The sequence below is a fragment of the Lepidochelys kempii genome, chromosome 1, assembly GCF_965140285.1.
Source record: "Lepidochelys kempii isolate rLepKem1 chromosome 1, rLepKem1.hap1, whole genome shotgun sequence".
NCBI classification, from domain to species: Eukaryota; Metazoa; Chordata; order Testudines; family Cheloniidae; genus Lepidochelys; species Lepidochelys kempii.
The window spans coordinates 214,889,313-214,904,737 of record NC_136380.1 but is presented as its reverse complement, the minus strand read 5'-3'; the positions used below and the strand labels follow the sequence as shown (position 1 = coordinate 214,904,737).

Sequence of the window (15,425 nt, the reverse complement as noted above, 5' to 3'; positions counted from 1 at the left end):
CATGCTTAGCTGGGCAATACCTATGTGATCTCTTCATGCTGAGGAATTTCAAAGCTTCCTGGGTCTTTGAAAGCAGAGGGGCACATGCCTGTGTAGCTGGATGCTGGGCAGCGGAGTTCAAATCAGTGAGCAGAGTGGTCATGTTGGGCATTGTGAGATACCTCCTGGAGGCCAGTTATGGTGATGTAATAAATGCAGCGTCTACACTGACGCTTTGTCGATCTAACTTTGCTGCAAAAAGCTCCACGCCTCTCGTCGAGTTGGCTTTATTTTTTTGGCAAAGCAGGAGAGTTTTGTTGGCGGCAGGAGCATTGTAGTGTGTACACCTCCAGTTTTATCAACAAAAGTTGCCTTTTGCTGACAAAACTGTGTAGAGCAGACAAGGCCGAACTCTAAGATTCCTCCATTTTAAGAGCAGAGTGGTGACTGGGTTGGATTTCTGCCAGAGGTGAAAATGGGCCGGTACGGGCTGGTACAGTGTACCGGTAAGAAGTGGCTGCTGGTCCAGGCCCATACGCAGCCAACGTTAAAGTCCTGCCACGGCAGCGCCTTGACGTTGCTGCTCGTTTTGTCCCACTGTGTTGGGCCGCCGATGCGGGGTGGGGGGTGGGAGGAGACAAAAGGGGCAGCTGCCCCAGGGCCTCGAAATTTAAAAGGTGCTTCTACTGCGGCAGCAGCCGGAGCCCTGGGCCCTTTAAACCACCCCTGGAGCCCCGGGCGGTGCGGGCCGGGCAGCGCGGAAGGGCTGGCTGAGAGAGGCTGACCCCAAATCCCCGCCCCTTCTGCCCGAGGCCCTGCCCCTTTCGGGGGCCCAGAGCCAGGCCTTGTACCGGAAAGTCTTCTGTGTTACTCTCACCCCTGGTTCCTGCTTTTATTCCCATGTCACGTTCTAGTGGCATTTCCCAGCATCTGCCCACTGACCCAAGTCAGAGACTGTCTTTGTCCTGCGCCTGTTTCTGCTCTTGACCTAGGCACTAAAGTGTCTAGTAAAAGGAATAAAAGAGACTATGAGGCTGCTGATACTGAAGCCATTAGTTTCAAAGGCTTTTCTCATGTTGATTCTGATTTTGCTGACGCCAGTGCTGCTCCCACTGGTTCTTCTAGTGACAATGTTGCTGTGCCCATGGAAATTAGAACTTTTGTTGTAGGGTTCTGATATGGAGGGTTCTGACAGAGACTAGGAATAATTCAAAAGATGAAGTGGCAGAGTGGTTCCCCTATCTCCTTCTGTGCAGTCAATATGTTACAGAAGTCCTGTTTTAGAGAACAGATTGGCAAAGAGCCCATCCTGAGGATGAGTAAAACTGTATTTTAAAACATGTTTGGACATCAGCTAAGTCTTTGGTAGACACAATTGCTTACTGCAGAAGTTCAAGCATCTCAGTGGCTCCAACCCAGGCTTTGAAATTAACACCATCGGCCTCATTAGTTATTCAAACAACCGAGAGTCCCTTTCTTCTGAGCGCCTTGTGCGGGGGCAGCGCACTTCACCTTAGCACAGTGAGAGCTTCCTGTGCAATTGCAGCTGGAACATCGCAGAGTAAAGAATTCTCCCTCTCTCTCAGCTCACATTGACCATATTCTCAGAGGATAGACTCTGAACTCTCTTCTTTCCCTGAGGACATCTATGTAGGACTGACTACACAAGTGTACCTCTTAAAGTTCTATTCCAGAAATCCACTTGACAGACCTCTGGACATATACACAGGTATTGCCACTAAGTGGTCTTTGGTCTTCCTTGTTAAAGTAGATAATTGGCATAGCTGTGATTTACCTCTCCTGTCCTGTTCATGATATGAGTGGTAATTGGATTCAATGCATTTATAACTTTTGTATTTTTTAACTCTGGTAAAACTTAGTACAAGTAACAAACATATTTGGGATGCAATATTTTGGGCAGTCCCTGTAGCATTTTGCTTCTGCATTTATTGCTGTGTGTTCTATGTCATTCTATTACAAATATACAACATCACCACCAACCAGGAAAGGAAAGGAATGGAATACATATATTGATTTCAGAAAACTCTTTGGTAAAAAGTCTCAAGAAATCTTATTGTAAAGTTAATTCAAGTTGTCTTAGAAATCAGCATTGTCTCTTGGACTGAAAGCTTGCTGAGGGACCAGGAACAAAAGCTAATAAATCCAATATATGGAATGCAGTATATGCAATTAAGTGGGGGGAGGTACAAGAAATCGGTGATAAGTTCTCTCATTATTTATGTGGAAGAGGGTGTAACTAGCATGTTAATAACATTTTCAAATGATATTAAAAGAAAAGGTGTTCTGAGCTCTAGAGGAGTCGGAGAAGTCATATAAAATGGTTAGAAATATAGACAGGGCCCAACAAAACGAAATCAAGACAAACATTTTATTCCTATACAAAATATGAGCACCTGAAATCTTGCTGACAGTCCTTAGATATGAATTGTGAAGAACATGGGCTAGGTATTTTTGGTGTAGGGTTCTTGCCCTTTCACTCAAAACCTGAGTTTGTTGACTATTGTGGCATGAGGAAAAACCCATCTGAGCTATTTTGGGTCTGCAGGGTGAGCAGGAGTAAAAACTGTGAAACCTTTTTTTGGTAATAAAAACAGCAGATAAATACACACAACAGAATGAATTGGTTGGGTAACTGCCATTTTTACACATTTTTTGAGAGTGCGATCATCCTTTACAGTTGTGTTTTTTGGTGGGGTGTTGCAGGGAATCCGGTTGCTTTTTTTCAGTATACATAAGGTTTGTTTGGCTTTAGCTATTGATATGTTCTAACAACTTTTCTTTGCAGCTTAACTAAATTTTCTGGAAGCAGATAAAAATGATAAGAAGTACCTACTGAACTCCCTGCTTAATATGAAATTTTAACTCATCCCAATATTCTGGCTTCCATAGACCAATCTATTAGGCCATAATAAGGATTGTGATTTATTTATTTGTTTGCTTTCTGTGGCAGAAATACACAACTCTGTCAGGTCAATTCCTCATTCAACCCCATCACCCACCTCAGTCCACCAAAGAAGAGTCTAAATTTTCTATCCTATATCCCCCCCAGAATGAGCGAGCAGGAGGTGACCTACTCAGAACTGAAATTTCACACTCCTACTCAACAGCAAAGCAGACAGAGAGCTGTGATCACCAAGAACAAAGGTACCTTGCATCACAAGCTATTACTCTATACATGCTGGAGTGTTAATTAGGACCATATTAAGACATAGGCACTAGAGGCCCATGCCTAGGACCCCATCTCCTGGAGTCATGTGATTACAGTAGAATCCCAGCTTTAATTAAAAAAAAATTCTAGCTCTTATGTTTGTGAAAAAAGAAAAAGGCTTAAAAATGTGAATTGGCCATAACCAATGCACTTACACCTGCCTGAATCCTCAAAGAACTTGAAACAATGGCTCTGAGAAGTGTGAGCTGCCCTATTCATTTCAATGGGGTGTTAACTTCAAGGCCCACTGCTCTTGGAAGATACACTTCAACCCCACCCCTGCCGCGGAGTCTACATGTGCCAGAAAAGAAAGAGTGAAGTAGGGCTGGCTGGACAGCCCATCTAAGCAGATGCACTAGTTGCTGGGGTGAACATTGGGAACTCCCTCTGCAGCCACATTTTACCCTTCTAAAGAGAAGGGGGTCTTTGCTGGTGACCTGTCTGTCTGAGAAGGGATTGGATTGTCCTGCCACTGCTACTCCAAATGGGCAGTGACACATGGGGGTGGGAAGATGGAGCTGGAGAGGAGACCTTTGTTGTGATATGGCCATACTGACCATAGTCAAAGTTCTTCATCCACTATCTGTCCATTGTTTCTAGTGGGGTATTTCAGGAGTTGGAAAGTTCTATGTTTGCTCTCTATTGTGCTTGCTAATGTCATGTTACTGGGAGACTTGGGATCCAAAATCAGTAAATAATCATGCAGATGGAGAGTTCACAGACTCACCAGTCAAAAAAGAAGTCTGTTTTCCCCAATCACTTATTGGTTGTCAGAATTATTGAGCATCTAATCAAAAGAAGCTCTTATTTTGCAGGTTGCTGTATTTCACATCCACCTCAATGCTTCACAGCATAAGCCAGCTGCTGGGGGTTAGGAAGAAACTTCCTGTATGGGCAGCCTATTCCATAGTTGTCCATTATTCGGAACTTACACTGTACTCTGAAGAACTGATATGGGCCACTCCTGAAGACAAGACAGTGGACTAGATGGACTATTGGTCTGATATTCTGTGGGAATTGCTGGGTGGGTTCTGGCTTTGAGAATCTGCCACAGACTGGAGAAGCCCCAATCTGACCCCTGAGTCTCAGGAGAGGGACTCAGTTTGCCTGTCTTTGTTCCTGCTCTCTCTGTTAGATTCGTCTTCTCCTCTGTGGAGGCCCTTTGCAGTAATCTTTGGAATCCTCTGCCTGGCTTTGCTGGTAACATCAGGGGTCTTGGGTGCTCTGGGTAAGTACTATAGAGAAGACACTAAAACCCAAGTTTTCAAAGCGGTCACTGATTTTGAGGGCCTCAGTTTTTGAGTGACCAATTTGATACACCTTGAGCCTGATATTTCAGTTGTCCTGAAACTCATCTCTCCCATTACTTTATTACACTGGTAATGAAATAGATTTTAATCTCTGGGTCATAAATTCAAATCCAGGTCACTCAGAGATTAAAAGCACAAATTGTTGCCATCTGCTGGCAATTGGATGTGAAATGAATTATTTATTATTAGCATTGCAGTAGCACCTAGAGGCCCCACTTCATTTTGCTAGGTGCTATACAACTATATAACAAAAAGACAGCCTCTGCCCCAACAAGCTTACAGTCCAACTATAAGACTATACACAACAGGTGGATACCAGTGACCAGGTGTCCATCTCATCAACCAGCACCAGAGCTGGAGGTGATCATCTCCATGCTTCACAGTCTCTGCAGGAAGACTAAAATGTGAATACGTCTTGGAAACAACTCATCTCTCATACCAAATGGTGTTCTCTCCAAAACAAAGAGGAGGCACGTCCATGGGGCAATGCAGTGAAGCCGGCAGTGTCGGTACTTTACCAGTGCCATGGATAAGCAGTGATGACCCCTGCAGTTCAGGTTGGCAGTTTATCATCTTTCAGTAACACTACATTTACAGAAGGCCAATTCAGACAAAGCTACTAAACCTAGAGTGGCACAGGGGTCCCTGGAGATCCCATCTAAGAGACAGAAAATATTATTGTGCTAATCACTGCTCATGCTCTGCTACTCCATACTGTGTAGTATGAAAATCTTTGTGGTGACAGAACTCTGTAGTAACAATTTGAGCCCCCATGGAACTGGGATGGCTCCCCCTTTATCATGGCCCTTATTGGGGCACATTGTTGCTTGTCAGCCTTGCCTACTTAAAAGGAAACTTTTATCCAGTATTCCCTTAACTCTCTCCACAAATAGACATAGCATGTCTGAAATCATTTCCTATTCTCCCCATAAATGACAAGGTATGGAAGTTTGGGGTAGATATGTCAGGGAAGATCGCACACTGAGCATTGGCCTTTCCATTCAGGGCATCCAAGCATATGGCTTCACAGGAGACCCCAGATTTTCTTGAACAGGCCTTGAACATTAAAAAGATTTTTAAAATGAAAGAAGAATCTTATTAGTGTATTTTTTTAAATTATTTCTTTAACATCAAAAATAATTGGAACTGGAAATAATAAACTTATATCTCTTTGTTCTTCTATCTTGCAAGCCATTGGGATGTTATTTTCTCTTTTTCCATCTAGTTTGCAGATGGCAGCAAAACTTCAGCCAGCAGCAGGGAATTCTGGAAAATCTTACCTGCCAGCAAATTATCTTGGAACACCAAACTCATGAGCTACAGGAAATCCTAGAAAACCTCACAAGGGAGAGAGATTATCTTCAAACCGAGAATATTAATTTCTTGAAGACTTTGCAGTCAAAAGGTACAGGACCTTGCCTTTGGCAGACAACTGTGTTTCTTGTATTTAGCTTTAGTCTTGGTAATTTTCAACAGAACTTCTGAAATGGCATGAAAAAAGTGGAAAAATTAGTTATTTTTTGTTTCTAAATTTCCCTCATTTTTTGAAATTCAATTTTTTAAAAAAATCAACTAGCGCTAATGAGTATGTTTTCTAACCAGAGAAATATAACCCAAATCACCCAACCCCCCAGTCTCTGCTGGACTTGGTGGTGGTGATCAGGAGCCAGTTACAGCTCCTAATCCTGGTGCTGGTTTTACACAGGCCCCAGTCCTGGGGGTGTTAAGGGCATCTTGGATTCTGTGGCCCCTCCCACTCTCTCTTAAAATACATACCCCATGCCAGGGCTTGAACATGGTGTTTGCCAGCAGAGGATCCCTCACTCAAAGGATATCCCTAGAAGCCAGTTTCCACCCTCTTGGACTACCAGAGTGGCAAAAGAGAGCAGCGTCTACACCATGATCTGATTCTAATAGCTTCCAGCACTTCTGTAGTCCCCGTGGTGACATTTTAAATTAATTAGAATGCTTTACTTTTGTATAGGAACAAGGAAAGTTTGTCAATGTGCTCCTTGTGTTCACTTTCTTCAAGGAAAGGGCCAAACAGTTGATAACATACATAAGGGCCTACATTTTCTGTTGGCATAACTCTATTGAAGTCTATGGTATTTTGCCAGCAGAGACTTATCCCATTATGTGTTGCAGGAAGAAAGTTGGATGAAAATGAAGAAAAATCTGGGTTGCTTTTTTAAAATATTATAAAAAACTCTTGAATTAATTATTCCATTAATATTTTTCTACCTACTCCATACAGGAACCTTAAATCCTATCTCAACACAGAATATGATTCTTAATCAACGTCAGCTGCTAATGAACAGAGAGATTGAGGAGAATTAACTCACCAGCTGTTCACCTCTGGAGAGTAGCATTCAAATGGTGGATTTCTAGTCACAAGCAATATGAGTTTGTTGCAAATAGTTTCTCAGTCATTATGGCCCTTATTAAACAAAGCACTTGAACATGTGGGTCAGTCCCATTAATTTCAGTGCAATGTATGCATGTGCTTAGGAGCTTTGCTGCATTGGGGCCAAAATAACTAAGGGTATGTCTATACTTAAAATGCTACAGCTGCGCCACTGTAGTTCTTCAATTAAGACACTGCCTATGCCAACGAGAGGCGTTCTCCCCTCAGTGGAGGTAATCCACCTCCCAGAGAGATGGTAGCTAGGTTCTTCCACTGACCTTTAACTATGCTGTTCAGGGATGTGGATTTTTAATACCCCTGAGTGACATAGTTAAACTGACTTAATTTTCTAATTGTAGATTGGGCATAAGAATGTTGTAACATGTTCAGCTTTCCTGAACTGGGGACTCTTAATGTAGCAAGCCTCTGTGTGCTTCAGTCAGCTATTTGCACATGCAATTCCAGCAAATTCAACATTTTCCAGAGTAAACTGATTTTTGGGGAATTTTCCATCACGCATTTCAATGGATAATTTCAAACCAGCTCTACAATTTGCCTTATATAATCTTAGCATACTGACCAGTTCACAGTTTGTCTCTCTCACTAGAAAGGGAATGAAAACTTGAAAGGGCAGCCTGGTGTTCTGGGGGAGTGGGCAATTTAAACTTCCACTTCCTCTGCTTCAGCCCCTCACTCCTCCCCTTCCAGCACACCCAACTGCTTCTCTTCACTTCCCATAACCACAGGATGCCTCCTCTTTGTTCTCCTGTCACAGAGTAGCTGGTCCCGGTCACTAGACCAGGCGTAGTGCCCCTGTGTCACAGTAGGTGAGCCTAATCCAGCCAATTAGAAGGGGCTGGGGTGCATCTGGGACTATAAAGGTTGACTAACGGCCAAGCAGAGGAGAGAGTGATTGGGCTAGGCAGTGCCTATGGATGGAAAGCCAGGGTAGAGTAGCACTAGCTCCTGCGGTGAGTCCCAAAGTAAAGGACTAAGTGCTCAGGGAGCCACCCCTGAGTCCACTGCTCTAAGAAGGGAACTGAGCTGACTAGAGCTGGGAAGCTGCCTGGTGCAAGCTGCTGGAGACTCGGGGAGGGGTGGCCCAAAAGCCTGAGAACAAAGAGTGAGTTAAAAGATGATTTTCTGTTTGTTTACTCACTCGTGCAAGAGAACAAACCTGCTTGAAAGAGACCTGGCATAGCTGAACATACTTGTCTGATAGCTGGAGGGGGTGGGAGAAGTTTCTCATGGTTACATCCTCCCATTAACTTTCCACCCCTTTACTTATGCATTATGGGGTAGGGACTGTTTTTGTATTTAAGCAGTGTTGTAGGGAGCACTGTGATGCTGGAGGGAGTGTCTTTCACATGGGCTAGGAAAACAAGAAATCCTGAGATCTCCTGCAACAAAACCAGACCCATTTCCCCCAAACCTGATAAACAGGAAGATTGTTCTAGTATCCTGCCAGGTTAACATTTGGCTAAAAAATATTGACTAACTACCTTGTGCCTAATTAGGTACAGTTTACTCTTTACAGTCTGACATAAGCAAATTCTCATTCTCAAATATAGCACAGCTGTGTTCTTTAACAGTTATTTCAACTCATTGTCCCTTTATAAAAATGTAATGAGCAGTTTGGGGTCTTTGTTTGGAAATTGCTATGTAAACATCAGCTGTCATTATTACTAACCTAATATGTCAGGTACAGTGCTTTATTTTCAGGTCATCTGTGGTGAGATGGTCTGTCTGTAACATAACAAGATTGACAGGTTGGGAGGACACTGTCCATACTGTAAACATGAACCACCACTGTAAGAGAGTAGCAAACATCTTGAGAGTGCTGTCTGCATGTTACATCAAGTACATGAGGACATATGGTGTCTAGACTGTACCTGTTCCTGGTGTATAGTGTGCTAAGCAATTTTCCAAGGAAAATGACACAATCTTAGCTAAGTACTAATAACTAGTATGATATGGCTGTGAAAAAAGCTAATTCCGTCTTGGGATGCATCAGGAGAGGTATTTCCAGTAGGGATAAGGAGGTTTTAGTACCGTTATACAAGGCACTGGTGAGACCTCACCTGGAATACTGTGTGCAGTTCTGGTCTCCCATGTTTAAGAAGGATGAATTCAAACTGGAACAGGTACAGAGAAAGGCTAGTAGGATGACCCGAGGAATGGAAAATTTGTCTTATGAAAGGAGACTTAAGGAGCTTGGCTTGTTTAGCCTAACTAAAAGAAGGTTGAGGGGAGATATGATTGCTCTCTATAAATATATCAGAGGGATAAATACCAGAGAGGGAGAGGAATTATTTAAGCTCAGTACCAATGTGGACACAAGAACAAATGGATATAAACTGGCCACCAGGAAGTTTAGACTTGAAATTAGATGAAGGTTTCTAACCAGCAGAGGAGTGAAGTTTTGGAATAGCCTTCCAAGGGAAGCAGTGGGGGCAAAAGATCTATCTGGCTTTAAGATTAAACTCGATAAGTTTATGGAGGAGATGGTATGATGGGATAACATGGTTTTGGTAATTAAATATTCATGGTAAATAGGCCCAATGGCCTGTGATGGGATATTAGATGGGGTGGGATCTGAGTTACCCAGGAAAGAATTTTCTGTAGTATCTGGCTAGTGAATCTTGCCCATATGCTCAGGGTTTAGCTGATTGCCATATTTGGGAAGGAATTTTTCTCCAGGGCAGATTGGAAGAGGACTGGAGGATTTTCGCCTTCCTCTGTAGCATGGGGCACGGGTCACTTGCTGGAGGATTCTCTGCTCCTTGAAGTCTTTAAACCACGATTTGAGGACTTCAATAGCTCAGACATAGGTGAGAGATTTTTGCAGGAGTGGTGGGTGAAATTCTGTGGCCTGCATTGTGCAGGAGGTCAGACTAGATGATCATAATGATCCCTTCTGACCTAAATATCTATGAACTAAAGCTGATAAAAAAATTCCCTCCACCATTTTGTGGTGGATAATTGCCTCTCTTTTTAACTGTTTGCAGTAATGTTGCTGCGTTGGTCCCAAGATATTACAATGACAAGGTGGGTGAGGTAACATCTTTTACATAGTGGCACATGAGTCTTTCATTTGGAGAGGCTACACGCAGGAGAGCCAGAAGCTCCCTAGAAGTGGGGGGCCCACTGGCGCCCAGACTGTGGCCCTGTCCCCCTCTGCCCTTCCCACAAGACATGCCCAGGCTTCTTCCTCCCCCCGAAGACCCACTCGCTCAGGGAGCAACAAAGAACTGGGGGCAGGTGGGTGTGTCAGAGGAACCAGCAACAACTACAGAAGGGAGGAGATCCCATAGGGGGAATATGGGGAGGAGCAGAGAACAGCCAGGATGCAGGACATGACCAAACTATGGGGGTGAAGACAGAGAACTGCACTGGGGGTGTGTGGAAAGGCAGGTAGAGGGACAAGAAGGCCCATCAGCCCAGTGCATGCTGATGTAGGAAGGGGAAGGACCTCTGAGGGGGAGCACATGTGCCCAGGTCCACACACACATGGGCAGGAGGGGAAACACTGCAGCTGAAGGGTGGGGGAAAGCAGGTGGGCAGTGCAGCACTGGGGGTGCAGGGAGGGCTTCATGCTACTCAATCCTCCCCCCAGCAGAGGAGGGGCAGATCGGGGGGATAGGGATATGGTGCTGGTGTCGTCCCCACCCCCACCCCTTCTAGGTAGCTTCCAGCGCTCCTGCTCCCAGGGTGCAGAGGAGACAGGCCAATACACCTCCAAAGGGAGGTAACCCGCATCTGGCATTTGCCCCCTGCATGGCCAGCCTTTTTTATTTTGCGGAGGTTTAACCTCTTATATGTGCTGCCCATAATCTTTTATTGGACCAGTTCCTTCTGGTGAAAGATACAAGGTTTCAAGCTGCAATGAGCTGCTTTTTAAGATGACGAAGAAGAAGCTGTGTAGCTCGAAAGCTTCTCTCTTTCACCAACAGAAGTTGGTCCAATAAAAGATTTTACCTCACCTAGCTTCTTTCTCTGTTAACAGTTTTCTCAGAATTACAGATTTATTTGAAATGTTTCATTTTTTATGAAAAATTATAAACATTCTTTTTTTAATGTGCAATCATTTCCCTTGTTATCTTGCTATCTCTTCATTTACCCACTCATTGTCCCTTTTAATATTTTTGACACTACAAATGTGGGAGAGAAGGGGAAGGCGGGAGGGAGAATAAAAATATTCTCAGGAAACTTTGAAAAATGATTTTTAAAATTTCTAAGGAAAATAAATTGGTATATTTGACTATTTATACTAGACATTGTAGAGTCAGAGGATGAAATATCAGTATCAGCTCTCAGGTGGATTTGTTGGAAAGAGAACCTAATGTCTAACTGACTCTCACTCAGTTCTGACCCTCTGCACATATATTTTCTCATGAAGGAGACAAGTGCATCATTTGTCCAAAGAACTGGATACAGCATGGGAAGGACTGTTATGAACTTTCATCTGGTATAAAATCTTGGTCTGTGTGTAAAGAATATTGCTCTTCCCTGGGCTCCAGACTGCTGAAGATAGACAGCAAGGAAGAGCTGGTAGAGTCTATTTCATTTCTTTTGAATTCCTGTATATCCCAAACTACAAATAACTGATTTGTCAAAGATAGGAGAGGAAGAGGTTATATTGATGTGTCTGACTGCTATATTATTTTATGGTGAAAATACATACCAAATCTACAAATTTGACTAATACAAACAATAAAATTGTCAAAGGAAAAGGCGTACTTGTGGCACCTTAGTGACTAACAAATTTATTTGAGCATAAGCTTTCGTGAGCTACAGCTTATGCTCAGATAAATTTGTTAGTCTCTACGGTGCCACAAGTACTCCTTTTCTTTTTGCGGATACAGACTAACACAGCTGCTATTCTCAAACCTGTCAATAAAATTGTTCTAACCCCTCAGGGCTATTAACTTATCACTCTCCATTCATCCCTCCTTGATAGCCTTGGAAAATAAGATTTGTCTTGATAACAGTACCTTTTCTACTCATGATATGGACATTGGCATAATATGAGTCCCTCATCCATATCAGCTATATCCTCAGTTCCGAAGGGGCCCTTAGCTAACTTTGTATATTGGAGAAGTGGAAAGAATTTAGAATCATCACTGATTTAAGCAGTTAAAGGAATTGAGAGTATGGCTTCACTGCAGTTTTAACACAAGTTATCTACACTTGAGTTATTTCTCTTGAGTTAGCCTAACTGGAGCGAGAGCAGACACAGTGTGAAATTACACTGGAGCTGCTGTGTTCACACTAGCACTGAACTCCCCTATATGTACCACCAAGACTTCTGGGGGTGTATCCCATGATTCTTAGCACTGCAGTATGCTGAGTTGCTCTGAGTTCTTTCCCAGTGAATTGTGGGAGAACTTGTCTGTTCTTTCTAGGCACATGGGGAAAATTGTTCTCTAATGCCTTCCCACTAGGAAGTGGGAGCTAGCCTGCATCCACATTAGAGTCATCATGTTGGCAGCAGATGAGTTGTATTAACTCAAGCTTTAGCCTATGCACCCTGGCAGACCAGACAACTCAAGTTAAAAGCACTGCAATTAAGGATTCTTGTTTGTGGATGGGACTGGGCAGAGCTTTGTAATTTGGGGGTTAATATGTTTTGCTATGCTAGAGAGCCAGAAGGGTGGAGGAATATTTGCAGGGGTTTACACTCACACTGCCTTTGTGGTTAGTAGAGCTGGCTCATTCATTCCAAAGTGTGCTTTGATTAAGCCTGCTTTGAAAGTGGAGTAGATTAAAGTGCACTAGGCAATTTTGAGTGCATGGCAGCAGGTTCCACATGGACACTTTCTGCTCAGCAGGCTAGTGCGGGATAGGTTTTACACCCCAGCTTGCAGTGAACTAAGTGTTTGTATATACAAGCCCACATTATCTCTGGCAATGTGTTAGCAATCTAGGTATCTGTTTCAATTATGATCTGACCCCTCAGAGTTAGTTGGCTATTAATGGTACACCCATAGTGTACACTGCTCCTAAGGGAGGGAATGCCTCACGTCCCTCAACTCTCTGGAGCATAGATTTGGTTACCAAAGGGCTCCCATGCACCCCCCTACGTTGGAATCACTGTACCTTTATTGTATTCTTTCATGGAGAGGAGGGGAGGTATACTAGGGAAAAGTGTCTTTATAAAACAACCCCCCCCACACACATTATGGCCCCTTTTCTGGGTGTAAGGAATTCTGTGATTGGCCAGCTGGCAGTCGGACCTACATAGAACATTAACCATATTCCTTTCCTTCAAATCCATATAACTATAGGAAGGGCAGAAGCAGGGGACTGAGTTGTGTTCTTTTTATTAAGAGATGGTAAAAAATTATTTCCAAATTTTTGAATAAAACTATTTTATTTTAAAAAATTCATTTTCATTTTTCTGTGAAAGAAAATGATTTAGTTTTAAATTGAAATGCTAGTTTGATTTTTTTTTAACCACAACAAAAATCATTTTTCAGTGTCTTAGTTTTATAGGTTTTCTGCTCCCCCCCCCACCTCAATCTATTTTCCAACTTGAAAAGTGGGGAGTAAAACAAAAAAAATGGGTGGTACTGTAGGGGGGAGGTTTTTCATTGCTTCTCCCCCTCACTTTCTCTCTCACTCTCACTTCTTCCCCACTTCTTACATGGGGAGGAAAAGAAGGAAAAATAAGAAAGTGCTGAGGGGAAAAGAGTAGAGATGGGGAGAGGGGAGATAATCTGGAAACCAATAATCAAAAAACAAACTTTTCAGGTTTCAAAAACTAAAATGGAAAATGAAAAAAAAATGAAGCTAGTATTGAAGAATCTGTGGGAAACATTTTGATTTTGATGAAACTGTATATATAATGGAAAAAATTATCCGTCAAATTTCTGCCAGTTCTATCATATTTTTGTCTCTCTCTTTTTTTCTCCTCCGTAGGACTTCATAAAACCACTGACAAGTTTTCGTTACTGGATGGGATTATTGTATAATGACACCAAAGGTTACTGGCAATGGGAAGATGGTACTGCTCTCACCACTGATGTGTAAGACTTTGCTACTATTTCCCTGTGTATTTATTGCAGAATTTTTACAGGGCGCAAACACCAAGGGGAGAGCCATTTCTGAAGTCTGACCTCAGAAGTGTGTGTGTGTGTGTGATTCACTGGATCAGGACTACAATGTAGCATAAATCATCCTGCCTCCCAGTTTGTGCCTAGTAGCAGAGAAGGGTGGAATATGTCCTGGACGGAACTGGCTGAAAGAAAAATTTTAAATCTAAAATGGCATTTTAAAACAATTTTTGTTGTAAAACACTTGTCTTTGAAAATGTTTGCTTTTTCTGATACTTTTAATCTCAACTTCCCATGGAAATAGGGGGTTTTTTGCTTACGCTTTTTTTAATGTCCCATTCACTGATAATTTTTTGAAGAAGCATTCTGATAACTTCACCAACAATTTGGAAAACCCCCAAATGGATTGGCTTTGAGCCCTGTAAAATGGAAACAACTTTGACTTTTTTCCTGATTTCTCCCTCCCTTCCCCAACTGTAGTCCTGAGGTTCAGGAAACAACAGGTGTGTGTTTGTTTTGTTTTTTCATCTGCCAATAATTTCTAAGGAAAAAAAATTGTAGGTACAATTCCACTTAATAACTTTCTACATTTTTTTTTCTGAGCTGAACACTGAAAGGTTGTGCAGGTCAGGTCTGTGAAGTGTTTGGAAAAAACACTGTTGAATACCAGGGCCTAAATAACTGTGGATGCTGGAGGTCAGGAATAAGGGGCATTAGCATCCCTCTGCCCTGTACTTCACTCTAGTCAACATAACTAGTTTACTGTTCTCATAACCTCACTTCCATATTTTTGAAAAGCTACTCTGCTCATCACAATTATACCTGTGTTATCATGGTAACTATTTATGGTTTTTGATATGTGACTTGTTTGGCTGACAGTAAAATGTCTCTCCATCCCAGGTTTCCAAATCTGAGAAGTTACCACGGTCCATATTGTGCAACACTGAAAAATGGAAAAGCCTTGGGCTATTCTTGTGAAGGCCTAAACTTCTGTGTGTGTGAAAAGGGTCTGTTTAGCTAAAGTCTTCTGTAATGGCACAAGAATGAACATATGAGGTGCTATTTTGGAGTATCCAGTTGCTACTGTTGCCTATATTTATAAGGCTCCATCTTGTATGGAGCTGAGTATGGAGTCCAACTTAAGTCATCCAACTCTGACATAAGTTATTTAAGTTTTGAGCATTGTGGTCCTGTTTCAGCAGAGCACAAAACAGGACAGGGTCCCTACTAAGCTGTTAAAATTCTCTGTGCTCAGAAAGTGCTTGTAAGCTATTATAGAAGGAGATGGCTCCTCTTTCAGTGGGAGGAACAATAATCACACTCCACTTCACCAACCAGCCTTCTGTTCTTGGCCCTTGCTGCTGCTACTGTTCATCTGCTCCAAAATCCAGACCAGCCTGCAGAATGTGACACTGCTGTAGAGCCAGCTTGAGGCTACTGTCCCCAGG

The 15,425-nt window shown here is 42.7% G+C and overlaps 1 protein-coding gene across 1 annotated transcript; it reads left to right on the top strand.

The window, feature by feature from the left end:
- The first annotated feature begins 3,050 nt into the window (after window positions 1-3,050).
- Window positions 3,051-14,998, top strand: LOC140905823 (natural killer cells antigen CD94). Its single transcript, XM_073329323.1, has 6 exons — window positions 3,051-3,144; window positions 4,344-4,436; window positions 5,744-5,923; window positions 11,322-11,473; window positions 13,844-13,950; window positions 14,878-14,998. Exons 1-6 carry the CDS (start codon window positions 3,051-3,053, stop codon window positions 14,996-14,998), a joined length of 747 nt encoding a protein of 248 aa, XP_073185424.1.
- Window positions 14,999-15,425: the final 427 nt, after the last annotated feature.

What these genes read in the sequence shown, in the direction of transcription:
- LOC140905823 (XM_073329323.1), top strand. Translation starts at nt 3,051, where the DNA reads ATGAGCGAGCAGGAGGTGACCTACTCAGAACTGAAATTTCACACTCCT. An exon ending in AGGGGTCTTGGGTGCTCTGG is followed by an intron (nt 4,437 to 5,743) that starts GTAAGTACTATA and finishes TTTTCCATCTAG; the next exon opens with TTTGCAGATGGCAGCAAAAC. An exon ending in TAGACAGCAAGGAAGAGCTG is followed by an intron (nt 11,474 to 13,843) that starts GTAGAGTCTATT and finishes TCTCCTCCGTAG; the next exon opens with GACTTCATAAAACCACTGAC.